Source organism: Loxodonta africana, chromosome 7 (genome assembly GCF_030014295.1).
Source record: "Loxodonta africana isolate mLoxAfr1 chromosome 7, mLoxAfr1.hap2, whole genome shotgun sequence".
NCBI lineage: Eukaryota > Metazoa > Chordata > Mammalia > Proboscidea > Elephantidae > Loxodonta > Loxodonta africana.
Genome location: NC_087348.1, coordinates 12,823,674 through 12,851,646, shown reverse-complemented (window position 1 = coordinate 12,851,646; position 27,973 = coordinate 12,823,674). Strand labels below are relative to the sequence as shown.

The following is a 27,973-nucleotide window of genomic DNA, read 5'->3' as shown; positions in this document are numbered from 1 at the left end:
AACGAGTGGAAAATCAACTCAAGGGCCCCTAACAACAACAACATGATGGAGGGGGAAGGTGCCCCAAATTCCATCCCTGGTCTCAGCCCAGCTTCCTCCCAGGAAGGAATTAGAGGGCCCCTGGCCGGGCTATGATGACAGCCACTCATGGGCAGATTATCAGGAGGGGCTCAGACAAGGGCTGCTTTGTGGAAGCCCTGGCTTAGGGAGTCAAGTGACCGTTGAGCACACTTACACACTTGGGCAGTGCCAGTACGCTAAGGTACCCTAAAACCGGAGCACTGGCTTCAGAACCCCAGGGAGTCCCACTAACCCAGTGGTCAGAGTTTTGTGGGATCGCCTGACCAGCCTGGAGCCCGCCTGTGAGTAGGGGTTGCCCCAGGTGGGCTGGGCTGGGGCTTTGGGCCTTCGTCCATGTGTGTGATGTATACACACAAGCGGCACACGTTGCAGGTGTTTGAGCACCTGCACGTCCGTGCAAAGGGCCTGCAGTGGGAATGAGCTTAGTGCACACCAGGGTCAGAGACACCCAGCGTGGCTATATCAGAGCAGGTCGGGGGCGGGGAGCGTGGGGGTGTCAATCATTGCTTCAATAAATTTTTTTTGGCAGCTGGAAGTAACTCTCTGTTGATACTACTAAATGTGATAGCATAAATTAAGTGGCCCTTGGTTTTAGAAACATGTTTATACTTCTTGATATTGTTGTTTGCCAGAGTCAAATTCTACTCACAGCGACGCCATGTGACAGAGTAGAACTGCCCCCATAGGGTTTTCTTGGCTGTAATCTACACAGAAGTGAATGGTCAGCTCTTTCTCCCAAGGAGCTGCTGGGTGGGTTCGAACCGCCAAACTTTCGGTTAGAAGCTGAGCACTTAACTGTTGCACCACCAGGGTTCCTTTACTTTCTTTTTTTTTTATATTTTATTTGTTGTTGTTGTTGAGAATACACACTGCAGACCATACACCAATTCAACAATTTCTACATGTACCATTTAATGACGTTGATTACATTCTTCGACTTGTGCAACCATTCTCACCCTCCTTTTCCAAATTGTCCCTCCCCCACTGACATCAACTCACTGCCCCCTAAGTTTCCTATCTAATCTTTTGAGTTGCTGTTGTCAATTTAATCCCATATGGATAGTTCTTAAAAGCGCTTCAATCCATTTCTATTGCTCACCTCCTGTGAGAACACAATAGGAGCATCCATTCTAAGAGGGCAGGCAATAAAGAAGCAGAAATCCTGTATAATAGTGCTCTGTGGAAAAGTCAAGCAAGGTGAAGGGACAGAGTGCTGGTGGCAGGGGTGCACTATTCCCAGGTAGACTGATTGGGGACACCCTTTCAGAGGAGGTCACCTGAAGTGGGAGTGGCCCATGCAGTTATTTGGAGGATGAGCACCCCCGAGGCAGGAGGATCAGATCCTGGGGCTACCATTCAGCACACATTATTTGAGTACCTCCACCAGCCAGGCTCTGTTCTGGTCACTGGGGATACGACACTTCTTGCTCCAGGGTAGCTGAGAGAACTTGGGAAGCTAATGGACAATATGGGCTGAAAACACCGCCTGGCCCAGAGGACCCAAGCTCACTGTGTGGATGTGGCTGTTGTTACCGCCTTTGCGGCTTACAAATTTACGGGCATGCACCACATACACGGGCCTACCTATGGGTGGGGTGCGACTGGTTAAGGTACTAGGCTGCTAACAGAAAGGCTGGCAGTTGGAATCTACCCGGTGGTGACTTGGAAGAACGGCCTGGCGATCTACTTTGGAAAAATCGGTCACCGAAAACCTTACGGAATGCAGTTCTACTCTGACACCCGTAGGGTCACCATGAGTTGAAATCAACTTATTGGCAACTGGTACCTATGTTCTTCCTGCCGAGGCTGTGGGCAGTTTCTGGGCTCACTTCCCTGGGTCCCCATCTCCCAAAGGCAGTCAGAGCTGGAGGGCCTTAGTGACCACCATATCCCCCTCCCAGTGTCCAGACAGGGGAGCTGAGGCCCAGGGTCGGGGAGGGCCTGGCTAAGGTCACACGAGTCTCAGCCAGGCTCTGACCAAGGCCCTTGCTCCCTCCCAGCCCCCCATCAGCGTTCCTCTGTGTCTGTCCACCAGAACCCAAGCTAACCTGCTGGCAGCCCAGTCCCTGGCTATGACCGTCACCTACACAAGCAAAGTGGCCAATGCCCACTTAGGCTCCTTCTCCCGGCTGCTGCTGTGCTGGAGAGGCAGCATCTACAAGCTGCTCTATGGCGAGTTTTTCATCTTCCTGCTCTGCTACTACAGCATCCGCCTCATCTACAGGTACTGGTGGCAGGGCTGGGGCTGGGGGCTGGAGGGGGCGGCCGAGGCTCGTAGCTCCTAGGAGGGACCTCCCAGCCAGCCAGAGGAGCAATGCGCCAGGGAACTGAGCCAAGCTCCTGGCCAGGGCCTGGAGGCGGGGGCAGGAGAGGAGAGAAAAGGAGTCTGACTGGGGAGGGCAGCTCAACCCAAGCAGGGAGGGTCTCAGAGCCAGGCCTTACCTGGTCCCCAGAACCCCACAGGCTGCCCCTGTGAGGCTCACACACCCAGATGGGATATTTTTTAAAGACCAAACACCCTTTCTTTCAACCTGCTTGAAACAGCTGTCCCTTAAAATGTCCCGTTGTCGTCAAGTCGATTCCAACTCATAGTGATCCTATAGGACAGAAAAGAACTGTCCCAGTGGGATTCCAAGGAGCTGCTGGTGGAGTCCAGCTGCCGACCTTTTGGTTAGCAGGTGTAGCTCTTAACCAGTCCGCCACTAGGGCTCCAACTGACCCGTGGAATCTTCACAATGGTCAAAAGCCAAAAAAAAAAAAAAAAAAAAACCCGTTGATGTTGAGTCAATTCCGCCTGGGTGGTGCAAACGGTTTGTGCTCATCTACTAAGCTAAAAGGTGGCAGGTCAAACCCACCCGGCAGTGCCGCAGAAGAAAGGCCTGGTGATCTGTGCCTACGAAGATTAAGCCAAGAAAACCCTACAGAGCAGTTCTACTCTGTAACACATGGGGTCACCATGAGTCAAAACGGTCAGTGGTGCCTAAAACTGACCCCTTCATCAGACCATCCTTCCTATGCCTCGCCCAGTGGTCTCCTCACAGGAAACCACTCTAGATGGCCTCCTCCAGCCATGGAGCAGAGGCCCTGTTGGGCTCATGGTTGCTAGAGGACACAGGACCCAGCTCAGGGCCCTGGAGCTGAGGCAGTGGAAGAGATGGGAGCATTTGGGGCAGCAGGGGCAGCCCCCTCGGACCTCGGCCTAGGTGGCCCGGAAGAGCCTCAGCCATCTCCTCACTGCGGCCACACATCTCTGCCTCCCCCCAGGCTGGCCCTCACGAGTGAACAGCAGTCGCTGTTTGAGAAGCTGACTTTGTACTGCGACAACTCCATCCAACTCATCCCCATTTCATTCGTGCTGGGTGAGCCCCCTCTTCTTGGTCTTGGGGTCTCTAGAGAGGCCCTGGGAGACCACCAGGAGCTATGGAATGAAGGCCAGTGGCTTGTCTGCCTCTCTGTAGTTCAGGAAAACATGGAGACAGCAGCCAGAGGGACTGAAGTTAGATATTAGGAAGGACGCCCTACTGTTGGCACTCAAGATCGCGTTTTTGAGGGAAGCGCTGACATTACGGTCCCTGGAGGCTCTGTGCAGGAGGGTAGGGGGTCCGGAAAATTTCTGGGATAGGCAAGGCGGCCTGGGAGAGAGAACCCTCGAGGCTCTCGCTTCTCCAGGCAAGGCTCTGGCGGCCTTCCTCCTCCTGAGCCCCTTCCAGGGTTAGGGCTGGGCCCGCTCCCATTAGAAAGATGGAGAAACGGAGGCGCCCTCGGCGCTGGGCTCTGGCCGCAGTTTCGCCCCTCGCCCCTCCCCTCCACCCCCTCCTCGTCCCAATTGCCCAGGCTTCTACGTGACGCTGGTGGTGACTCGTTGGTGGAACCAGTACGAGAGCCTGCCGTGGCCCGACCGCCTCATGAACCTGGTGTCGAGCGTGGTCGAGGGCAAGGATGAGCACGGGCGGATGCTGCGACGCACGCTCATCCGTTACGCCAACCTGGCCAACGTGCTCATTCTGCGCAGCATCAGCGCCGCCGTCTACAAGCGCTTTCCCAGCACCCAGCACCTGGTGCAAGCAGGTGGGCGGGGCCCGAAGCCCGGGGGCGGGGCCAGGGGCGTCCGGGCTGAGCGGGGCGGGGCCAGAGGCGGAGCGGGGCCGGCCTGAAGCTGGGTGAAGCCAGGGTCCGTGGGACTGAGGAGTGGGTGGGACCAGGACCAGGTGGGGCCGAGATCTAGAGGCCGGATTGGGGCAAGGCGGAGTCAGGTGTCTGAAGAGGGACGGGCCAGGAATCTACCCTCGGAGAATAGGGGCTTGAGGCAGGGATAAGGACCCTTGAGGAGTGAGGGGACGGTGGCAGAGACTGGGGAACTGGCGAGGAACGAGCGTCTACTTTCCTCGGCCACTCCCCGTCCTATCTCCGGTTTCCAGTCTGGACATCTGCGACCTCCGGCCTCGCCCTCGGCTTTGCCTGACCTGCTCCTGGTTAATAAGGCAGACCCCTCCCAAGTGCTCAGCCCAGAACGGCACATAGTAGGCACTCAGTAACTGTGTGTTGAAAGAGAATGATAAAGGAGCGCCGACGTCCCTATGGGCTTAGTAGGGCTCTGGCCACCCAGTGCCAGCCACCCCTTCTGCAGGTTCCGCCGCCCACTGCCTTGTCCACTCTGCCCCGCAGGCTTTATGACCCCCGCGGAACACAAGCTCTTAGAAAGTCTCGAAGGGCCACACAACAAGTTCTGGGTGCCTTGGGTGTGGTTTGCCAACCTGTCAGTGAAGGCCTGGAAGGGAGGTCGCATCCGGGACTCAGTCCTGCTCCAGAGCCTGCTGAATGTGAGCCTACCACCCAGATGCGGCTATTGCCCAGGGGGAAGGGCGTGGCCCAGGGAAACAAGGTGTCCTACAAAGAGAAGGCTTCACCACTAGGGGTCTTCCCAGAGCCTGCCATAGGGTTGAAGGATCTTTTCCAACAGAGTTCCACAGCCCAAGGTCTCCACCGCAAGACACACACAAAAAAACCCTACCTTCTCTCTAAGTGAACCTGTGAGATGCTGGTTCCTTTTGGGGGCACAGAGAGGTTAAGTGAGCTGCCTATGACCACACAGCCAGGGCTGGACCCTGAGCAGCAGACCCCAGTGCCTGGGGAAGAGCTGGGGATGAGCCTGGGAGAACAGGTGGTGGTCGGAAACCCATCCCTCCCTCCTGCCCCCTAGGAGATGAACACTTTGCGTTCTCATTGTGGACAGCTCTATGCCTATGACTGGATCAGTGTCCCACTGGTCTACACACAGGTGAGGAGGCCGGGGAAGCGGCCCTTTTGGGAAACTCGGGCTAGGAGAACTCAGGAAGGACTCAGGATGGGGGCTAACTTAGAGGCTAAGAGGCTCACCCTGGCATCAGGGGAAGGTTCTGTGTAGTACCAAATTCTGAGAATCTAGCCTCCTGCCTGGTCCAGCCCAGATGAGGCAGTGTGATTATCTCCATTTTAAAGAGTAGATAACAGAGACTCAAGGTCACCTGAGTGTGAAAGTCAGAGCACGGGCCTGTGACTCGCAGCCAAGGGAAGTTCCTGATCCCAGGGTCCAATCCAGCCTGTTCTACCTCTGTCTCCTCTTCCTCTTCCCAGGTGGTGACAGTGGCTGTATACAGCTTCTTTGTGGCCTGCCTGATTGGGCGGCAATTTCTGGAACCAGCCAAGGCCTACCCAGGCCATGAGCTGGACCTCTTTGTACCAGTCTTCACATTCCTGCAGTTTTTCTTCTATGCTGGCTGGTTGAAGGTGAGTCTCCTGAGCAGGGCCAGGCTGTGGGCATGGTCAGCAGCAGCCTGGGTGTGCGAGAAGTGGGGGGAGAATGGACAGCCTGAAAGGAGAGTCTCAAATGTGGAAAGAAAGGTACTGGGCCTTGACCACACTCACTGGAAGGGTTTTAAATTTTTCTGGTCTACATGTTCTTCCAGTATTTTCACTGATGAAGAAACTGAGACTCAGAGAGGAGAGGGGACCTGCTTGAGGCCTGTGCCTGCTCCCAGGCTCTACCCAATGCCTGAAACTTAGCAGGCAGGAGAGACATAGGGAAACCTCAGTCAGTCAAACCCTTTGGTGCCCCCTCAAGAGTATGTTCTCCAAATGTTTGTCCAGAACAAGGAGAAAGCTGGGAATAAGAGTGGCAAAGGTGGGCCCTGCTGGCGGGCATCTTCTCACCATCCCCAGCGTTCCACACTGGCCCCGAATTTGTCCCCTCAGCTTAGTAAAGGGAATCTCTGGGTGGCACAGCCAATTCATACTAGACTACTAGCTGAAAGGTTGGCGGTTCAAACCCATCCAGAGGCACCTTGGAAGACAGGCCTGGTGATCTGCTTCCGAAAGGTCGCGGCCTTGAAAACCCATGGAGCAGTTCTACTCTGCACTCATGGGGTTGTCGTGAGTTGAAATCGACTCAACAGCAACTAACAACAACTTAGTAAAGCAGGTCCCTGAGTGGCGCGAATGGGTTGTATTCGACTACTAACCTAAAGGTTTGAACCCCCGCAGTGGTGCTGCTGAAGAAAGGCTCGGTGATCTGCTTCTGTAAAGATTATGCCAAGAAAACCTTGTGGAGCAGTTCTACTCTGTAACACACGGGGTTGCCATGAGTCAGAACCCACTCAACAGCAATGGGTTTGGTTTTTTTGACTTAGTCAAGCACTGAGGTTAACTAACCTCCACTCCTCTGGAAGAAAGGTTGGCACCACTCAAGATGTCTGTTCAGGAGGTGTCCCCGGGGGCTCCCCACCCACATCTAGTACTCTTCCAAACAGACATTCCAAATACCAGTTTTTTCTCCACCTCTCTCTTGCCTTCCTTCCATTCCCCACCCCGCCCCACCCCGTCTTCACTCCCTTCTTTTCTTCCTTTATTTTTGATAGTTGTGACGGTGGTGGGTCTCCCTGTCTCTCCCTCCTGACCTTGTCCCACACACGCACTGCTGCCCTCTCCTCGCCCCCCAGTTACCATGGGGTTTTACAGATCAAACAAGATCACACTACTTGACCAATTCTCTAGTGCTGCCCCAGTGGCCTGCAAGATGTCCCTTGAGCCCTTTGTACATCTCATCCTCTCAGTGGGGATTTGTCCCCTATTAGAGATTAGTGCAAAGGAATCTGCCTGCCTGGACCTCCCTTTAATCCAGACAGGCCTCAGCATATACCTCTGTTATGTTAGAAAATGGGGAATAAATGAATGTTTGAAGATGTGAATGAATGAATACAATTATGCAGTGCCAGGTGAGATGCAGTGAGGTGACGTAAAGGTGGGGACTCAAGCTGAGGGACACACTCAGGGACAACTCTGGGGAGTCAGGGAGGGACTGGCTCAGGGGAGTCAGAGGAGTTGTGTGTCCAGAGGGGGAGGGAGTGTGTGTGTGTTGGGGTGTGGCCACACGTGTGGCTTTGAAGATGGTGGTCAAGCAGGAAGGGCCCCAGGGAGGCATGGAAATGGCAGGGTTTGAGGGTGTGAAGCAGGGCCTTAAGGAGTCCAGCCTAGGATTTCCAGAGCCTCATCTGTCCCCCAAGGTGGCTGAGCAGCTCATCAATCCATTTGGAGAGGACGACGATGACTTTGAGACCAACTGGATTGTTGATAGGAGCTTTCAGGTATAGGGGAAGGGAGGGAAGGAGGCCATCTCATGGACCCATCACCAAACTGGACCCAGGAAGGGGGACCCCAAAGTTCTGCGGGGAGGCATCACACTGAACGCCCACTCCCCAGCCAAGCATTCACTTGCAGGATCCTCGCCCCAACTTTTGAGGCTGCTGGTAGGCCTTAACCCGTAACCCATTGTCATTGAGTTGATTCCGACTCATAGAGACCCTATAGGACAGAGTAGAACTGTCCCATAGGGTTTCCAAGGAGTACCTGGTGGCTTCGAACTGCTGACCTTTTGGTTAACAGCCGAACTCTTAACCACTACGCCACCAGGGCTTCCGCAGGCAGGCATTAGTCTGTCCATTTCACAGATAGGGAAACTGAGGCCCAGAGAGAGGGAAGTCTTCAGTCAAGTCCCTGGTTCCATTGGGCTGACCTTTCTGTTGGACTTCTGCTTCTGTCCCCGGTGACCAGGTGTCCCTGTTGGCTGTGGACGAGATGCACCAGAATCTGCCCCCGCTGGAGCGGGACATGTACTGGAATGATCGGGATCCACAACCCCCCTACACAGCCGCTTCTGCCCAGTCCCGACGACCCTCCTTCTTTGGCTCCGCCTACAACATCAGGTGGGCAGTGCCCCTGAACCACTGGGACAGGCGGGAAAGCCCGCAAGTGCAGGGCTCTGCCTAAGAACTTAGAACAGCACACATTAACATGTATCAACCAGACGCCTAATAAGTGCCAGGCACTGTACCAAGCTCGTTGTATCTTTTACCTGTTTTTTTCCTCCCCAGAAGCCTGGTTGGTTATCTCCAGTTTTCAGATGGTTAGATGCAGGTTCAGAAAGGTTAAGTTGCCCAGCCCAACATCCCATAGCTAGCAAGTGGCACATGTGAGCCAGGCATGCCTGGTTCTACCTGTCTTACTGCCTAACCCTGTACAAATTAAGGACACCTAAAACTGGAAGGCCTCTTAGGGACCACCAGTCTAAGTCCCCCCTTTCCAAAATTGGAAACTGAACCCCAGAGAGGGAAGAGACTTGCTCAAGGGCAGCCAATGATCAATGATACAGTTGGGGTTTTAGGGCCTGGTTTTTAGATAAGCTAGGGTGTTTGGATGGGAAGTGGAGGTGGGGTTTCCTGGGCTCGGAAGGAGTGGCAAGCATGTCCCAGCAGGAGTCTGGGTCAGCACAGGCACCTAATGAGTAGACTTTGTCTTACACGGGAAAGGCCTCAGGCCACCCCACACCAACCAAACCTTCGTCCACAGTGGTCCTGTTTCCCTGTAGGATCAGAATCCCTCTTGAGCTGTAGCTGGCCACAGTGGGCTGAAGGGCCATCCCAGACAACCCTGTCTCCTGGGGTGATGGTCAGAGCTGGGAAGGCTGTTACGGTTTCTTCCACAGTATCTCTCCTTGCTCTTTTAAGAGCCAAATATCATATTATGCTGTAATCAAGATTAACTAGAAAGAGTTCCTAGTTGGGGTCAGAAGGTTTTGGGAAAGTGATCAAATGAAGGACAGGGGCTTGCTCAGGTGAGGAACATTTCTGAAGGCTGCCTCTGGGCTCTGGATGGCCCGTGCCCCAGCAGTTGAAGGTTGCTGGGGAGGGGGCAGGTTATAGAGAATACTCCTGCAGGGGCCTTGCCTCCATGGGGCACACAATTTAGTGAGGGAGCTGAAACCCAAAGCCCAAACTCTGAATACAAGGTACAAAGTGCTGGGTACCTAAGACAGGGATAGAACTCTGAACAGAGGGTCACCTTTGGCTGCCTGGGAGGTGGCCTCTAGCCAGGCTTGGAGCTAGGCTTTGGAGGATGGGAGAATTTGGAGATGGGCAAGGGCAGGTCACACCCTGGGGTAGGTAGCATCCTCTTGAAGAGTAAAAGCCTTGGGCTACCTGAAGCCTGCTGCCAGGAAGCCAACTTCCCTCCTTGTGGATGCTGCTCTCTGGTTGAGACCACAAATCCCTGACCTTGCTGAGATGCTCCTGGGCCTCACCTGAGCCACCCATACCTGGGGACCAGGAGTTCTGTTTGCCTGGAGTGAGGGGTTTTAAGGGAAGGAATGTGTGATGAGAATTACCTTAAGTGCCAGGCAAGGGAGTCTGGATGATACCTGTGGGCAGCGGGGAGCCTCAGAGCAGTGAAGAGATAGCTGTGCTTTGAGGATTAATTGGAGATACGGGATGGATCAGAAAGAGAGAGGCAAGAAGAGTCTGGGCGTTGTAAAGACGACTGTGTGTGGCCTTGGTCTTGGCCAGAGGTAGGGAGGAGAGCAGGGGAGGGAGAAGTGAGGCCAGGCTTTGCCCCTTTGCCCCCGACTCAGCTGTGGGTCTCCCTCTTCTCTCTAGCATGGATAAAGAAGATATGGAGTTTCAGCCGAATCACAAGAGCGAGGAGGAGGAGGAGAGTGGTGGGCCCACTGGCATCATCAGCCGCTTCCTACGTCTGCAGTCCCATGAACACCCCACCAGGACAAACTCAAAGACTCAACTACTATCACGCAGGAAGGAATCCTTTTCCCACAAGATGGGCTATGCTAAGTGCCGGTACAAGGACAACAGGGGGAGCCTGATGTTCCCGGAAGGCCGACAGTACCATGGGGACCAGGAGGACAGCAAGGCCTGGAAGCTGAAGATGGATGCTTTCAGGTCCAGTCCACTGTACGAACGGTCAGGCTACCACAGTGCTCCTGAGACTCCCCTCAACCACACCCCCATGGTCTTCCCACCAGGATCGTCAGCGCCGTCAAGACTTGGCAGCCTCACAGACATAGATGCCGCCGCAAAAGGCCAGAGCCTAAATCCTCTGATTCACGGGGCCAAGGACAGTTTTGAATTGCTCCCCGAGAGAGCTGCAGCCTCCAAGGAGCACCCGGAAGTAAATTACGGGAGAAGGAAAACTGTTGAGTTTAACCTGCCGGATATGCCAGAGGCCCCTGAATATCCTCCCAGCAACGTGAACACTAGATTCAGAGATCACGGAGATCCCTACTGTGACTTGGAGAACAGGTCTGTCCCAGGGTCACTGCACTCCCTCGTGGCCCTCCCTCTGCCCTCCCCTTGCCCCGAGCCTTCCCTTCCTCCACAATGTTGATTCTATCGCTGTCAGAGTAGCTGGACCTTGGGGTGCATACCTGGCACCCCCAGCAGGGGCTCCAGGGAAGCCTTGGGGACTCTTGTACACTTAAACCAAGAGCCTGACATCGCCAGGAAAAAAGACTTCCTTGGGACCTAGGTAAAGGAGGATGAGTTTGCTGGTAGGCCAGACTGGGAGGGACAGATGTTATCACTGAGCCCAGCTCACTCTGAGCAGGGGTGGCTGACACAAAACCTTGGGGTAGCACTAGCGGTTCCAGCCCAAGAACTTCACTCACTGGCCACCTAGCTGGAAGACGGCAAATGACCCAACAACCATTCGCTGCAGCACCAAAGTACCCCAGCATAGGGTGGTAAGCCCTGCCACGCCCCCAGAACTGGCCAATGGCATGAGGGCTTCTAAGGCCCTTAGTGTTATCTTGTTGCTCACTGCTTTGGGGAACTCAAATGTGCTCCAGCCTCCCTTTACTCCAGAGTATTTCCTGGATACTCCCAACTTTCACCCAATTAGAACAGCCCCTACCCCAATCCTACCCATGCAGTGGAGAGGAAGTTTCACTATTTCTAGATTTTCAAGCTGTTATTTTTGTGGTTAGAACACATAGCTATTTTGATTGAAACTTTAAAAGGGAAGCAATCTGAGTTTTAGTTCTAGGACTAGGAGGTAACTAACAAAACTCCTGTGGTTTTAGTTACTGATATTAATATAGTTGTTAGCAAGGAAACAGGTGGTTTTGCAGTTCACTTGTTCTTAGTTGTTTCTTCTGATGTCTCAGCCTTTGCCAAAACTAGCTTTTACTGCTGCTATTTTAAGTGCTACGTGAAGAGACATTCCATACTCAAGTTGTAGGCTTTCTCAAATTCTCTAATAGAGATGATCTACATTCCTAACCTGTTTCCCAAGGGGTTTACCAGCCTGCTCCTCATCTGCGTGTCCACCAGCGGGACACTGATCCAGTCGTAACCATACTGCCGTCCACACTGAAGAACGTTCCCACGAAAGCCTGAATTAAATGGTCAGCTTAATGGATAACAAAAACCAGCAGTTCCAGTACTACTTGAGTCTTCAAATACTTTCCATACATAAACTTTGAAAGTTAGGGTGAATCACCAGAAATACATAGTTCAGAATCAGGAATCCTTAGTCCTGTCTGAATTCAACACACCCTATCTTTCCCAAACTCAAGAGTTTAATAAATACAAATCCTCCTAAGTTTCATCTCAAGTGTGTCTGAAACTGTGGCGCTTCAACAATTTGACCAAGGTGGCCTAGATAGCGTTCTGGCCCACCCCAGGATATCCGAGACAACAGCTGGGTACCAAATCACTTTATTTGAAGGAATGGTACAAACAAAAGAACTTCAGGGGATGTTTTGGTACAATTTATAGAAAAGGTAAAGGTAAACCCAACATGCATGTGCTGTCTTGGTGACCGTGGAAGTCACCCCTGAAGCTGTGGGGGAGCCGGGCTAAAGCTTAGCTCTCTCCAGCACTGTCTCCCAGGGTGTGCTTGTCAAAGAGATACTCTGCCAGGCCAGATTGCGGGGCTCCCATCTTGTACAAATTGGTTATGTAGTCACCCAATTCTTTGATGGATTTCACCTGCTCATGTAGGTAATGAGTCTCAATGAAGTCACACAACTAGAAAACAGAATAGGGAAGAAAAGTAATTGGTAAGCTCTCCAGCCCCCAAGGCAACTAATTTCCTCCAGGAATTCCTTGGCTTCCAATACTCACATGGGGGTCGTTCTTATCCGTGGCCAGTTTGTGCAGTTCCAGTAGTGACTGATTCACACTTTTTTCCAAGTTTAACGCACACTCCATTGCATTCACCCCGCTGTCCCAATCGTCATAGTCTGGTTTCTGAATGAGGTAAGGGGTAGGTCAATGCACCTCTGCTGTATACCTGTTAACCTACTGAACAAGACAGCAGAACACCTAACACCTAACCACCACACTTTTGGAAAAAGGGACGTTCTAGTTTCCCCCAGTGTTTCCAATTTCACATCCCAGCCCACCGCCATGGGCCTACTTCAGCTCTGTGCCTGAATGGAAGGCACAAAGGCAAAAGCTGACAGTGGCCTCATTTTGAGGACAGCTGCTAGTCTGAGTGACTTCTGACACCTGAGCACTGCTGGACTGGGAGACCCTGGTGCCGTCCCTAGCACCATGTGTTCACCTTGATATCCTGAAGGAAGATTCGGCCACCTCGTTGGTTCTGCAGCTTCATCAGTTTCTCAGCATGTTCCCTCTCCTCATGAGATTGGTGAAGAAAATATTTGGCAAAGTTCTTCAGAGCCACATCATCGCGGTCAAAGTAGTAAGACTGGGATGTAGAACAAGAACACGTAAGCTAGGGATTCCTAAAGGAAGGTAACTTTAACAGACTACCAAGTAGTAAAGGCAGTCTCAGCTCAGGCTTCCTCAGAGCACAGCAAGAGAGGGTCACGCCCAAGGGGACTGAGGGTATGTGGGTTCCTGCATGGAACCCAACAATAATTAGTTATGACCCTAAAACACACAAGTGAACTTCATCTTTGCAAGTTTACGCCTCCAGGGAACCTTCAGGAGATCACGGGAATTTGCCTCCAGCTCAGAGGGCCTTAGGGATCCGTGTCATTAAAGTCCCAGCACCTTCTCCCCCCAGCCTCCCTCACCGCATTAACACAGGAGCTCCAGAGAGCTTGTGAATGTGCCAGCTGTAGAGAAGCAACTTCTGGATTCACTCCTCAAAGGAACCCTTCATGCAAGGTGACAACTGTGGGCAAACGCTGATGCCAAGTATATCACCAGCAGAAAGCAAAAGTTTGATTTTCAGCTTTAGACACTTGCTGTATTCAGCTATTCCTGAAACGGAACAGCAGGCATAGGCATCTAGGCCCATTTTCAAATACACTTGGTATAGGTCATTTTTTCTGACACGCAGGATTCCACCCTGCACAACAATACTACGTTGGGAAATTGCCCCCCGTTGGTGGACTTTCTCAAGAACTAAAGGTTCAACTACTGAACCACGACCCTTCCCTTCTAGTTCCAGTAAGAAACAATTAAGTCCCTAGGCCTAAAGATACATTATTAAGAAATACCTATGATAGCAGAAATAAAGATTCTTCTAGAGACATGCTTCAATTCAAGTGGGACCTAAAGATAAGCAGAACAGAGGGGCGGAGGCGGCTGCTCGCTCTGAGATCCGCCCACGGGACATAAGCCACTTAGCGCTAGTCCCCTCGGTTGCTATTCGACACCATTACCCAGCAGGCACCATCATGCTCGGGAGCATGGGCGCTGGACCTCTTTGCCACCATTACCCAGAGTCACACCAGAGGAGGCAGGGAGAGGAATGGAAGTGCAGAAAGCCACCTTCCCAACCGCAGGCTTGATTTTACAGGCCGCAAGTCTTGCAATCCCAGATTTCAGGAAACCAGGCTCTCCGGAGAGAGGGGTGCGAAGGAGCGATCTTCGCCTACGAGGGCGCCCTCCCGGGGAACAGCCCGACCAGGCGAAGAGCTTAGGATCAGAGTCAGCCGTTCTGCGCCAGAGCAGTCCTGGGAGACCTCCAGCAGCCCCCATTTCCAAGAAGGGCGCCCGGAGGCGGGAGAGCCGCCCGATGGCCACACCCTCGGCCGCCCGCCCGCCCGCGCTCCCGGGCCCATCGGAGGCCGCCCCGCCCCGCCCCGCCCCGCCCCGCCCCGCCCCGCCGCCGGGCCTCACCATGGACAGGTAGACGTAGGAGGCGTAGAGCTCCAGGTTGATCTGGCGGTTGACGGCGGCCTCCAAGTCCTGATGGTAGTTCTGGCGCACCTGCGAGGTGCACGCGGTCGTCATGGCGGCGGTCGAGGAGAGGCGGCGGCGGCGACTGCGAGGCGCTGGAGCGGCGGAGGCCGTGGGGCGTCCGAGGGCGCTGCTGTGAGGAGGTGGTGGAAAGCTGGCTGCGAATGGCCGGCTAGAGAAAGGTGGCCGAGCGCCGGGTTCCGTTCAAGCACTGTTGAAGCAGGAAACCGCGGCGACTCTGCGAAGACCGTCTGGCGTTGGGGGGTTACACCGCCGCCTCTTATAGCCGGAGTCGGTGTCAGGACCGCCTGGACCAATCAGCGCCGGGCCACGCCCCTTCCGGGGTTGCGCGGCCCCGCCCCGCCCCGCTGGGGCGAGGGAGGGGCACACCTGCACTTCCCTCCCCCCCGCCCCCTCATCCCCCCCACCCCCGAGGCCTGGGGGCGCCGCGCGCCCCGGCCAAAGGGAGCGGGGATGGGCCGGGCGCCCCTGGGGACGAGGGAAGGTGCCCTGTGTGGCTCTACGGCCTGTTGGGTGGGGTTGGAGTGAAGATCTGGGGAATAGCGGGTAGCCCACTTCGGAGCCCCGACTCTAGTGGCGTCGTGGGCCCGGGGACTGCAGGAAAGGACCTCGGGATTCTCAGATCTCAAAGAGGAACCCCGAGGCCTTTGGCCAAGGGCGTGTTGTTAAAATTCAGCGCAGTACAGAAGCAGTTGCAACAGCCTGAAATGATGACCTCGTTTTGCATGTTGGGAAATGGAAGGTGGAAGGGTGGGCCTTCGGGTGGCCGAGTGAGTCAGAGACTGGGTTTGCAGAAGGCTCACTTTCTCTTCCTCAAAGCCGAGGAAGAAGTAAAATGGGGGGGGGAGTGGGGTCCCCCGCAAGTTTCGTATCTGCCCCCGCTCTTCAGCCTCCAGGGGACCTTGCCCGCCTTTTGCTGAAAGCAAATATGGCTTCCTGTCCAATTAATACAACAAAGACTGGGGCCGGCGGTGTTTCCCGAGAGACCGGGACCGTCTTCCTCCAGGGAGCTTCTAAGAAAATCGCTGGTGGCGCATAAAACTCGAAAATAGATCCTGGGGTTAGAAAGAAAGGAGAAGAGACTTGGATTTGGAGACTATGTTGTCAAATGGCTTTTTTATGGGCTCTATTTAGTCACGGAAGCCTCAGGCCGGGGAGGTCCTGCAAAGAACCACCTCCTGGGGTTGTCGTTGGAGAGAAGCATCCGCTGAATGGTGGGGCGACAGGTGCAAGGGACTCTGGAGGGACAGGGCCATGTGTCTGACTCACAGCTGTGTCCTGCGCACAGAGTGGTGGTGAATTTGTGGAAGGCGGGACAGGAACCAGGTCGGGTCGGGTTCCTACCTCCCAGTCTGCTGGCTCTGAAGTCTGCTATCGTCAGCCTTGTCCAGCAGCGGTTAAGAGCCATGGCTGCTAAGCTAAAGGTTGGCAGTTTGAATCCACCAGCCGCTCCTTGGAAACTCTATGGGGCAGTTCTGCTCTGTCCTATGTAGTCCCATGAGTCGGAATTGAGTCTACAGCGATGGATTTTTTTTTTTTTTTTGTCAGCCAAGTGTTTTGACACATTCGTGGGGGGATCTATCAAGACCCTTTTCCCTTTTCAGAATACTCACAAACTTGCAACTGGAAGCTGGACTTCCAAGTCCTAAAAAAAAAAAAAAGTCACTAAAATGTTAAACAAGCTGGTGAGGGAATTATGACCATGTGTCTTTTATGGGTCTTTTTACTGCGTTCGTTTCAGAATAAATACACATTAGTTTCAGGAAGAAATTTTAGCGGGGTTAGAGCTACAATAAAGTATGAAGAGGATACTGTGAGGGCACAGACAGAGGGTGCCATACCCACTCTGGGACAGGAGCTCAGGGAAGGGGTCCCTAAGATAGTCGATATGAATTTGAAGAAAATGATAATCAAAAAGAAGATGAAGTGCTGACGGAGAGTGGAGGAGGGAATTCCACGCAGAAGGAACAGCAAAGGAAAAGGTATGAAGGTATGAAGATATATGACTTCTTCAAGGAACCTCAAAGTACCTAAAGAAAGTATTGGCCTAGAGACGAGAGTGCATGTGGTAATGCTGGAAGGGTGGAGAAGGCTGGAAGGCCAGGAGAAATTGTGTGCCATAAAAAGGGATTAAACTTTACCCCGAAGACATGTAGACACTAAGGTATTTCTAGCCAGGTATTATGGATTGAATTATGTCCCCCCAAAATATGTGTTCTAGATCCTAACCTCTATGCCTGTCATTATAATCCCATTTGGGAATGGGCTGGTTATGTTAATGAGACATGATTAGTGTAGGGTGTATCTTGAGTCAATCTCTTTTGAGACATAAAAGATTAAACAAGCAAGCCAGAGAAGTAGAGACGGGGGGAGAGAGATGCCAAGCCACATGAAGATCAACCAGGAGCAGAAGCTCAAAAAGGCAAGGATTTCCTCCAGAGCTGACAGAGAGAGAAAGCCTTCCCCTAGAGCTGGCATCCTGAATTTGGACCTTGAGCCTCCTAAACTGTGAGAAAATAAACTTCTGTTTATTAAAGCCACCCATTTGTGGTATTTCTGTTATAGCAGCACTAGATGATGAAGACCCCAGGGAAACACTGCATTGGTTTTGGTCATAAATGTTACGCTAAATCAACGGAAAAACTATTAGAATAAGAGTTCAGTACAGACACCAGATGCAAAGTTTTCCTATATTCTCTTAGAAAATGTCATGAGAGAGAGAGAGAAAAAAAAAATCATTGACATTCACAGCAAAACCATAAAGTTAAGAGGAAATGCATGAAGAAAGCTGTAAACATTGACTGCTGAACAGAAAAGAGAGCTTGTATAAATGAAGAGACACCATGTTTCTAGATGGGAGGAGGCCTCAGTTTTATAAAGATGCCAGTCATCCCCAAATAAACCTATACATTCAATGCAATTTCCATAAAACTCAGTAGTTTATTGCAACTTGATGAAATGATTCTCCTTTGGGAGAGTAAGTGTGTAGAATAGCTGCTAAACGTTGGCAGGGAGGGCGAAGGGGTGCTGTGAAGATGGACTTGCCCTTCCTGATATAAAAAAAGGCACAGGAGTAGGTGATGACATCAGAACAATCCTACCACGTATTTATGGGATCTTGGTATATGATAAAGCGTCATTTCAAATTAGGGGAGAAAGAATGGGTCCAATAAATGAAGTCAAAACAATGTGTGGTCATTTGGAAAACAGTGACTCATTGTATTTAAAAATATGCTCCAGATGGATTAAAAAGCCAAGCCAAAAAAACAAAAAAAACAACCTTATAGGGGTATAAGAAGACTATCTAGACAATTATCTTTTGCAATTTTGGGGTAGGAATACTCTTCTGAGGCTGTCAGAAACCATGAAAGGACTGTTGGTGAATTTGACTACTTAAACATGAAAAGGTGGAAGACAAAAAATGCCATAAACAAAGCTTTTAACTGCCCCTTCTAAACAAATGACAAATTGAGTCGACAGTATTCGTAGGCCATATGAGTGATGTTATTTTGAGGTCACTATGAGTTTTTATGAGTAGGAATTGACTTAACAATTAACAATAACACAAATGATGAAGGTTAATAACCACGGTATGTGACATGTGTTTATATATGTTGTTAGGTGCCATTGAGTCGATTTTTGACTCCTAGTGACCCCATGCAACAGCATACAACATCCCTATAGTGTTTTCTTTCTAGGCTGTAATCTATACTGGAGCAGATTGCCAGTTCTTTTCTCCCACAGAGCTTCTGGCTGGGTTTAAACCGCCAATCTTTCAGTTAACAGCCGAGCACTTAACTGTTGTACCACCAGGATGCCATATATTTATATATACGTATGTAATTATGTATATACCTTAATATGACTTTTTAATCATCTTTCCTGCTACTGTATATTCTGAGCTCCTGGAAGGAAGATACGGTTTCTGTCTTCATCCTTGCACTCTCAGCCTTTTGCAAGGTGCTTGGTGCTTATTATTTGTTGAACAAATGGATGGAGGAACCACTGAGTGTGGAAAAGGTGGGTTAAAGTCAGGCAAGAAGGCTGGAGTCTGGTTGGGAGGCAACAGCCCTAGTTCTCTGTGAGCAGAAGAGAGGGAATGCAGATTTGAGAGATGTGGAGAAGACAGAGGGGACAGGATGAGGTGGCTAGTGGAAAACAGGATGAGCAATCAAGTCGCCTAGCTTTCTGGCCTGGGCACCTGGGTCACTGCTGCCATTTACTGAGACAGGAGCACAGGAGGCAATGCAGATTCAAGTGAAGGCCATGGGAGATGGCCAGCTTGGTTTTGAACTGGACATGCTGAGTTTGAGGGCCCAGGACATCTAGGTGGAGAGAGCCAGCATGAAGTTGGACTCACTTGAGAAAAGTCTGTCTTCTGCAGAGTGGTGGTGTTGTAAGATACCACATACCGAGTGGGCTCTGACTCATAGCAACCTTATATATAACAGAATGAAAATATTGCCTGGTCCTGTGCCACCGTCACAGTCGTTGCTGTGTTTGAGTCCATTGTTGCAGCCAGTGTGTCAGTCCAGCTCATTGAGGGTCTTCCTCTTTTGGTGTACTGCAGAAAGCAGCCTTCACGAATCGGTAGCACATATGCAGCTACAGTGAACACCACAGCAAAACTGAAGGACAGCCTGTGTTGTGGAAAGTCCCAGGGGGAGGCTGGGGAAGAATGGAAGGGAAATCTTTTGCGTGCGTGCGTGCGTGCGTTTGCTTGGGCCAGTTCCCCACCTACAGGGTGGGCTCCTGGGCAGGGTTGATTCTATCCTTTTGGGAACCCAAGGTGTCAGAACTGCCATTTCTAAGCCTCTACATTCTTCCTAAACCATGGCCTAATCTTTGGACCTTTGTTGACCAGGAGCCCGCCTCCCCCTTCCCCCAGCTCCTCGTGACTTGGTGAAGGCGGGCAGTTGGCTGGCCTCCAGAGACAGCTGCCTCCCAGATCCAGGAACCGGCAGGCGGGGCCCCCGGCAGAGAGCAGCTCAGCCCCTTGTTTCCTGCGGAACCGCCCATCCTGGGGCTGGAGGGGGCGGTGGTGGGAGTTGTGGAGAGTTGCTGCCCCACCATGACTCAGCACTCTGCTGGTCTTGAGGGCTTGGGTTCTGAAAGTGCTTTGTCACGGTGAGGGGGTGGGTGACAGAGACCTGCAGGGCTGTAGCTTCTTTATGGTGAGAGACAGGGTTTCCGTTTCCCAATGGGACAAAGACTGGTGGATGGATGAGGAGAAAGGGATCTAGGTTTCCTAGCCAGGCTCCAGATGATGTTTTTGGTGGAAGAGCATTACCACTTTTCCTATCTCTTTCTCCCTCAGGGCTTTCCCACCCCTTTGTGAGTTCTCAGCTGACAGTGGGTCTCTTCTTCCCTTCCAGGGATGGTGGTTCCAGGGTTCCAGTGTAGGTTCCACAGCTGGGAAACACAGACATGCCCTACGTTAAGGCTTGGAAATCACTGGGTTTTACAGAGAAGGAGGCTGAGGCCCAGAGAAGGCCACGGAGAGTCACTGGGCAGAAACACATGCTGAAAAATGCAGGACAGGGTGGACGTGATGGGACACGGGTGTGGTCATTAAAAAACGACCAGTTTGCTGCCTGAATGTGTATATGAAACAATGTTAGGTGAAAAAGCAGAGCCTAAAATAGTTTACGTAAGCTGATGACAACAAAAGAAAAATCAGGGGCCTGGAAGCGTAAATAAGGATTAGAGGAAAGCTGCTTTACGTTAACAGCTGGTGTTTAAATTTATAGGATTCTCCTTAAAGTTAAGTTAAGTATATGGGGAAAATTCAGAAATTAGAAAAAAAAATACTAAATCAGATTCGGGTATCTTTCTGGACGAGGCAACCAAGATTCAGAGAGCTTGTCCTTTTAAATCATTTCTCGAAAGCCACAAGGCATTGTAGACTCCAAGCCTAGAGACTTTTAGGAGCTTAGGGTCAAGACGTAGAGACAGCCAGGACCTGAAACTTTAAAGGGTAAATACAGATGAACTGCCTGCTTCTTTAAGACATGCCAGGCTGCACTGCCTCTTGGAAGCCACCCCAGATTCCCTCAGGTTGCGCTCCACACCACTGCCAGAGACCTTACTTTACAGGTCTTGGCTGTTTGTTTGCTTATCTGCTTTCCCACTGGACTTTGAGCTGCTTTGTACTCTCTGTCTTCAGGCTCTAGCAGAGCTGGGGACTTCCACGTCTAGCAGTTTGCAGCTCTATAGTTCTCCTCTGGAATCTTCATGCCCACTGGAATCTGGTCTCTCCTTTGAAACTCAGGCCCTTGAAGGTAAAGGATCGTGATTTTGATGGTAACTGGGTGTATCCTTGCAACAGAGCGTAGACTAATGCCCTGCACACATCAGACACTCAAAGCCCCTCTGGGTATCTGTCCACATTCTAGAAGCTTCCAAGAGACCACTTGGCCTTTCTGAACTTTATACTTGTATTTATTTACAGTACCTAGAAGAGCCAGCCCTCCCCCAATGCTACCATTGGTGCCCCCCTTTGGGTACCCTCTTCACCACAGTTCAGGTTGCACCCTGTCAACTGGTACCAGTCACATGGCATGCCCACATCACCCAGTCCAAGCTCAGCAAAGGTGGCAGGTGGGGAGCAATAGCCAGCAGCCTGGTTGGGAAAGAGGAGAGAGAAGAGCAGCTTGTTCTTTAGCCAGGGACCTGGGCAGCAAGGACCCGGGGTGCCTCTTAACAGAAGTGGGGACCTGTGTCTGCCTCGCCTTTCATGGTGCATTCACTCACTCACTTCACCTACAGCTGAGGGTGGCTGTGCGAGCTCATCCCATTGTCTGCCTGGTGAAGTGTGAGGAGCAGAGGGAGAAAACTTGAGCTAGAGTTCAGGCTGCAGAGTCTGGGAATCCCAGACTCCTTTGTGGCGCAAGACTCAGAAGCTCACTAAGAATGTTAGAGATTCGCAGGTGGAACAGAGGGGAGGCGGGCAGCCTCAAAGTCAGCAGAATGAGGCAGCTGGAGTAAGTGACCGAGCAAATTTCCTGCCACTGATGAAGGTCCGTTAGGGTCGCTGTGAGTTGAAATTGACTCGGTGGCAATGGGTTTTTGTTTTAAGTGCAATGCAGGCCAGCGAGTTGTCTGGCTGGCCCAACAAGATATGGCCTAGTGGTCAGCGGGGAGAGTCCTGAGTGTCTGAATCAGAAAGGCCTCACCTGTGGCTGCTACCAGGGTCCCAGGCTCCTTATTTCCTGCCGGTGCTACCACCTGCGGCCTCTCCCTTCTCTGACCTACCTCCCTTCCTGCCTTGCCTCAGCTTTATGAAACCCAAAGGTGAGTGCTTCACTTCACTGCTTAGAACCATTTAAGGCCTGGGATAAAGTTATAACTTTGCAGGGTGGCCAAGGCTCTTTCCGTTTGCTGACCACTCATGTCTCTGGGCCTCCTCTTTAGCCATTCCCGATAGCCCAACCACACAGCTCACTGGCCCCCTCACACCTTGGGACTGAGCACAGCTGCTCCTTCTGCCTGGACTGACTACCCTTGACTTTTCTGCCTGAAAAGCTAAATGAACAAAACGCCCAAAACCATTGCAATCAAGTGGATGCCAACTTATGGTGACCCCGTATGTTACAGTGTAGAACTGCTCCCTGGGGTTTTCTTGGCTGTAATCTTTATGAAAGCAGATTCCAGGCCTTTATTCCGTGGTGCTGCTGGGTAGATTTGAATCGTCAGCATTTTGGTTAGTATTGTTGTTGTTAGTTGCCGTCGAGTTGATTCTAACTCATGGCGACTCGTGTGCAGAGTAGAACTGCAACTGGTCCATAGGGTTTTCAAGGCTGTGACCTTTTGGAAGCAGATTGTTAGGGCTGTTTTCTGAGGTGCCTCTGGTGGGGTCGAACCACCAACCTTTGCACCAGTAGTTCAATGCTTAACCACTCCACCCAGGAACTTTCTGAAAAACTACCCACCCTTCAACGCCCAGCTCAAATGTCCTCCGGAAGCCTTCCCTCACTTCGCCCAGGGCTGGGAATTTCCATTCTTTGTACCCTCCAGTGCTCTGAACATTTCTCCACTCCAGTACCCTGTGTGTAATTACCTGTGATGTGCCTTCCACCCCCAATGGGAGGGGCACTGCAGCCGTCTTCATCTTGGCAATGTGTTCCCTTCTGCACCTCAGTGCCCAGCAAAGCACCAGGCTCTCAGAAGACCAAGAAATCTGTGTTAGGTTTAATCTGGGCCTACTTCCTAGCCCAGCTCTTACTCACCTTTCCCGTTATTGAGAGTAAGCTTCCCCGACCCCTTGCCTCATAGGTTTGGCTTTTCCATTTTTACTCAAGACTAGCTCTTTGTATTTCCCACATGGAGGGTTGCAGACGTTAAGTGAGTCTTTTTGCAGTTTGAGGATTATTCCCTGGCAGAAGCCTGAGAATGTGGCAAGGTCAAGGGGTTTGTGTTGGGTTGGGCCTCGGGGATAGTGACACCATGGTCAAGGGCTCCATTGCGCCAAGGACCAGTTCCCTTTGCTTCCTCTTGTGCCCACAACTGGGAGATTCCCGGGCTGTCACAAGGGTTCTGGGGAGGAAGTGTAGAAGAATTCAGCAAGACCATCCGTCCGTCCGTTACTAGAAAACAACTCAGTGCACTTCCTTGTAATGGGATTAGTGCATTCTTGGAGTCATTGTCATTCTGTAAACATAATGTGCCAGGCACAATGCCAGAGAACTTACACAACCATGCTGACATGTTTTTGTGGCTGAAACTGACAACACCTCCAACAAGTAGGTAAGGTAATCTCGTAGTTATATAGTGCTGCTATACCAGAAATGGAAACCCTGGTGACGTAGTGGTTAAGTGCTATGGCTGCTAACCCAGAGGTCAGCAGTTGGAGTTCACCAGGTGCTCCTTGGAAACTCTATGGGGCAGTTCTACTCTGTCCTATGGGGTCAGTATGAGTCAGAATTAATGGCAACGGGTTTGGTTTTTTGGGTTTATACCAGAAATATCACAGGTGGGTGGCTTTAAAAACAGAAATTTGAACTATGAGTTTAGGAGGATAGAAGACCAAATTCAGGGTGCCGGCTCTAGGGGAAGGGTCTTTGTCTCTGTCTGTTCTGGAAGAAGGTCCTTGCCTTTGGAACTTCTGCTCCTGGGCGATCTTCATGTGGCTTGGCATCTCTCTTCCTCATCTCTGCTTGCTAGTTTGATTGTTTAATCTCTTTTATATCTCACAAGAGATTGATTTAAGACGTACCCTACGCTAATACTGTCTTATTAACGTAAGAAAACCTATTCCCAGGTGGAATTATAACCACAGGCATAGAGGTTAGAATTTGCAACACATTATTATTATTTTAATTTCTATTGTGTGCTAAGTGAAAGTTTACAAATCAAGTCAGTCTCTTACACAAAAATTTATATACGCCTTGCTATATACTCCTAGATGCTCTCCTCCTAATGAGACAGCACACTCCTTCTCTCTACCCTGTATGTCCGTGTCCATTCAGCCAGCTTCTGTCCCTCTCTGCCTTCTCATCTCACCTCCAGACAGGAGCTGCCCACATAGTCTCTTGTGTCTACTTGAGACAAGAAGCTCACTCCTTGCCAGTATCATTTTCTATCTTGTAGTCCAGTCCAGTCCCTGTCTGAAGAGTTGGCTTTGGGAATGGTTCTTGCCTTGAACTAACAGAAAGTCTGGGGACCATGACCTCCAGGGTCTTTCTAGTCTCAGTCAGACCATTAAGTCTGGTCTTTATACAAGAATTTGAGGTCTGCATCCCACTGCCTTCCTGCTCCCTCAGGAGTTCTCTGTTGTGTTCCCTGTCAGGGCAGTCATCAGTTGTAGCTGGGAACCATCTAGTTCTTCAGGTCTCAGGCTGATGTAGTCTCTGATTTATGTGGCCCTTTCTGTCTCTTGGGCTCATAATTACCTTGCGTCTTTGATGTTATTCATTTGCCTTTTCTCCAGGTGGGTTGAGACCAATGCATCTTAGATGGCTGCTTGCTAGCGTTTAAGACCCCAGACACCACTCTCCAAAGGCAACACACTATTTTTGGGAGACACAATTCAATTCATAACGGGCAGGTGGCCCACATTGTAAAGCTCAAAGAGGTTAGGTGACTGCCTTTCTAAGGTCACACACCTAGTGAGAGACAGGGCTGTGACCTGAGGAATCTGGAGTCTACTTGTGGGGTAATTTTCGAAAGCTGGTGTCCTGACATGTTCGAGAATGTGGAAATTCTGCAATTCTGGAAATCAGCACAGATTGGTCACAAGATGTGTAGGAGGAAGATGATCTTGGAGATTCCTGTTGCCTGGAGACTTCTGAGATCTCCCTGAAGGCGGACAGCGTTGGGAGAGCAGTTCCTGTACCTGAGTCCCTGGGGAAGGTGGGTCAGTACCCACCTTTGGCCACCTTCAGGGCAGCTGAGTTGGCAGTTGGCACTTTCAAAGTAGTTGCTGGGATTCCAACAGCCAAGCAGTAACATGTGATTTTCAAAATGAATAGGTTGGTTTGATTAGTAACTAAAATCTGTTCGCTTGGTTGGAGTTTTGTGATTCTTTAAAAGGCAGTATTGGGGATCCCATAGCAGGCGCAGAGAGTGGATATGGTCTTGAGTTATCTCCTGAGTGTGGTGCTGGTGGCTGGTAGGCCTAAGAGATGACCAGGAAGCCTAGCGACCCTTGAGTGTTCAGTGGCATCCCTGAGCAGGGCAGCTGGGTCCAGGCCTACTCTTGAGACCTGGAGGTACTTCTCTGGAGCGTACTACTGATAAGGGTGAAGGCTAACTCCTCAGACCTACAGTGTCCCCATGGGCTTGGCTGTCCCTCCTAGGGCCTGGAGGCCTCTCCAGAGCCACAGGTGGACACTGCTGGGTTAAGAAGCTGTGACACTACTCAAACTTTCCTGAAGGAGCCTCTGGGTCCCTGGAGTTGAAGCTGACCACATATCACAAACCATAGGGTGACCCACTTCTAAATTATGACAATGCCAGCTCCTCGGTAGGGGCCTCAGGCTACCCTTAGCTTTCTCAGTGTAGGACTCACCCACCTTTCTGACAGAGTTTGTGGTCTCAGACAGATGCTTAATGGCCTGCCAGCTTGAGTCAGACCTAAGAGAACCTTCCCAAGGGAAGAAGGTCTTACATGTTATTTGCAGTCCCATTTCTTTGGTTCTGTTCCAACCCCCTTTCCAACATCCTTGCCTTTTGTAATTCTTGGGAATCATTGATTGGAATTAAGTAGCTCGAATTTTTTAATTTTCTTTTACTTATTCACCCGTCTATCTGTGCTTCAATAGTGTATGTGGCGGGAATTCAGATAGTTTGCTTTTTTCCTGGAATTGGTGATTTCTTCAAGATCCACATCTCCTGCCCAATATCCACCCCACCTCTGGGTACTAGACCCAGACAGTCCCCTGGAACCATTTCCTCCCTGCCCCCTCTGCTATGTGCTATTATTAGAGCTGCCTCCTTCCCCAGATTCAGGGGCAGCCCCATGTTTTTTCTGTCATGTGCAACACCTGTTTCAATCAACTTAAATCATCTTTTAAATCATCTAAATGGCAACTGATTCCTTCATGGGTTACAGAATTTTCAAGCCAAGATGGGACGTTTGAGACAATCTAATCTAATACTTTTGTTCAGCGGACATTTTAAAATGCCAGTTTTGGGCTAAGCCCTGGGCTAGTTGAGGAAGCAAACTGAGACCCAGAGAGGGGAGGGGAGCTGCCCAGGTTTACACAGAAAGTTAGTAGCCTATAAAACCATTTTGGAAAATGATATGACGCTTCCTTAAAAAGCTAGAAATAGAAATACCATATGATCCAGCAATCCCACTCCTAGGAATATATCCTAGAGAAATAAGAGCCGGTCACACAAATAGACATATGCACACACATGTTCATTGCAGCATTCTTTACAATAGCAAAGAGATGGAAACAACCTGGGTGCCCATCAACAGGTGAATGGATAAACAAACATACACACAGTGGAATACAAGCAAAGAAAAAGAACAGTGATGAATCTGTGAAGCATCTGACACCATGGACGAATCTGGAGGGCATTACGCTGAGTGAAATAAGTCAATCACAAAAGGACAAACATTGTATGAGACCACTACTGTAAAAACTCATGAGAATGTTTACACACAAAAAGAAACAATCTTTGATGGTTAGGAGCGAATGGGGGAGTGGGAGGGAAAAACACTAAAGAGGGGATAGATAAGTGGTAACTTTGGTGAAGAGTAGTACACAGTATTGGGGAAGCCAGCACAGCTTGTCCAAGGCAAGGTCATGGAAGCTCCATAGACACATCCGAACTCCCTGAGGGACCAAATTACTGGGCTGAGGGCTCTGGGGACCATGGTCTTAGAGAACATCTAGCTCTGTTGGCATCACATACTTTATGAAGAAGAAGTTCTGCATTCTACTTTGCTGAGCAGTGTCTGGGGTCTTAAAAGTTGTAAGTGGTCATCTAAGATACTTCATTGGTCTCACCCCACCTGGAGTAAGGGAGAAAGAAGAAAACCAAAGACACAAAGGAAAGATTAGTCTAAAGGACGAATGGATTACAACTACCACAGCCAGCACCAGACTGAGTCCAGCACAACTAGATGGTGCCTGGCTACCACCACCTACAGAGATGACAGTAGAGGGTCCTGGACAGAGCTGGAGAAAAATGCGGAACAAAATTCTAACTCACACACAGACACACACAGACACAGACACAGACACACACACACAGACACACACACACAAAGACCAGACTTACTGGTCTGACAGAGACTGGAGGAACCGGAAGAGTATGGCCCCCAGACACCGTTATGGCTCAGTAGCTCAGTCACTCCTCAGGTTCACCCTTCGGCCAAAGGTTAGACACACTAGCCGAGGAGCAGGGATGAAAATGGAGGAGGGGACAGGAAAGCTGGTAATGGGGAGCCCAGGGTCGAGAAGGGAGAGTGCTGACAGGTTGTGGGGTTGGCAACCAGTGTCACAGAACAATATGTGTAGTAATTGTTTAATGAGAAGTTTGTTTGCTTTGTAAACCTTCATGTAAAGTACAATTTAAAAAAAAAGTAGCTGAGCCAAGGACCAGAACCCAGGACTTTTGACCCCCAAGTCAGCTGTCTTCCATTATGTTCCTCTGCTTCCTGAGATTAAATTTCTGTGACAGATTTTACATATGGTTTTATGAGCCTGAAAAGGCATGGGAGACTATATGCCAACCGGTTATCATTGGTGGTGAAGGTTGCAGAGAAAGGGAGAAAGGAGAGGGAAGGGGGAAACTGTCAATGATAAAAACAGCATGTATGGGACGTTTCTAGAGAGCCCTGGTGGTGCAACTGTTAAGCGCTTGGCTGCTAACCACGAAGATTGTCAGTTTTAACCCACCCAGTAACTCTGAGGGAGAAAGACCTGTTGATCTGTTTC

The 27,973-nt window shown here is 50.8% G+C and overlaps 3 protein-coding genes across 3 annotated transcripts in view; 2 read left to right on the top strand and 1 right to left on the bottom strand.

Moving 5' to 3' along the window:
* Nucleotides 1-1,989: 1,989 nt before the first annotated feature.
* BEST1 (bestrophin 1) lies at nucleotides 1,990-12,431 on the top strand. The gene is made up of 9 exons (XM_023559770.2): nucleotides 1,990-2,305; nucleotides 3,346-3,440; nucleotides 3,916-4,149; nucleotides 4,747-4,901; nucleotides 5,282-5,359; nucleotides 5,695-5,847; nucleotides 7,620-7,700; nucleotides 8,167-8,318; nucleotides 10,044-12,431. The coding sequence occupies exons 1-9, from the start codon at nucleotides 2,154-2,156 to the stop codon at nucleotides 10,786-10,788; spliced, it is 1,845 nt and encodes a 614-aa protein (XP_023415538.2). The 5' UTR covers nucleotides 1,990-2,153; the 3' UTR covers nucleotides 10,789-12,431.
* Nucleotides 12,104-14,817, bottom strand: FTH1 (ferritin heavy chain 1). Its single transcript, XM_064287936.1, is given in 5 exon segments — nucleotides 12,104-12,292; nucleotides 12,294-12,431; nucleotides 12,528-12,653; nucleotides 12,970-13,116; nucleotides 14,502-14,817. Coding segments are annotated over 5 exon segments (558 nt in total). The 5' UTR covers nucleotides 14,616-14,817; the 3' UTR covers nucleotides 12,104-12,259.
* A 1,888-nt stretch (nucleotides 14,818-16,705) lies between these two features.
* The window catches only part of INCENP (inner centromere protein), a 134,209-nt gene continuing 122,941 nt past the window's right edge, over nucleotides 16,706-27,973 (top strand). Inside the window, exon 1 of the mRNA XM_064287930.1 lies at nucleotides 16,706-23,327. The gene's annotated coding sequence lies outside the window, so the exon portion shown is untranslated. The remainder of the gene's footprint in view (nucleotides 23,328-27,973) is intronic.

Excerpts from the sequence above, each read along its gene's own strand:
- BEST1 (XM_023559770.2), top strand. The coding sequence starts at position 2,154 with ATGACCGTCACCTACACAAGCAAAGTGGCCAATGCCCACTTAGGCTCC. Across the intron at positions 5,360-5,694 it reads TCCCACTGGTCTACACACAG|GTGGTGACAGTGGCTGTATA; the intron begins GTGAGGAGGCCG and ends TCCTCTTCCCAG. Across the intron at positions 8,319-10,043 it reads GGCTCCGCCTACAACATCAG|CATGGATAAAGAAGATATGG; the intron begins GTGGGCAGTGCC and ends TCTTCTCTCTAG.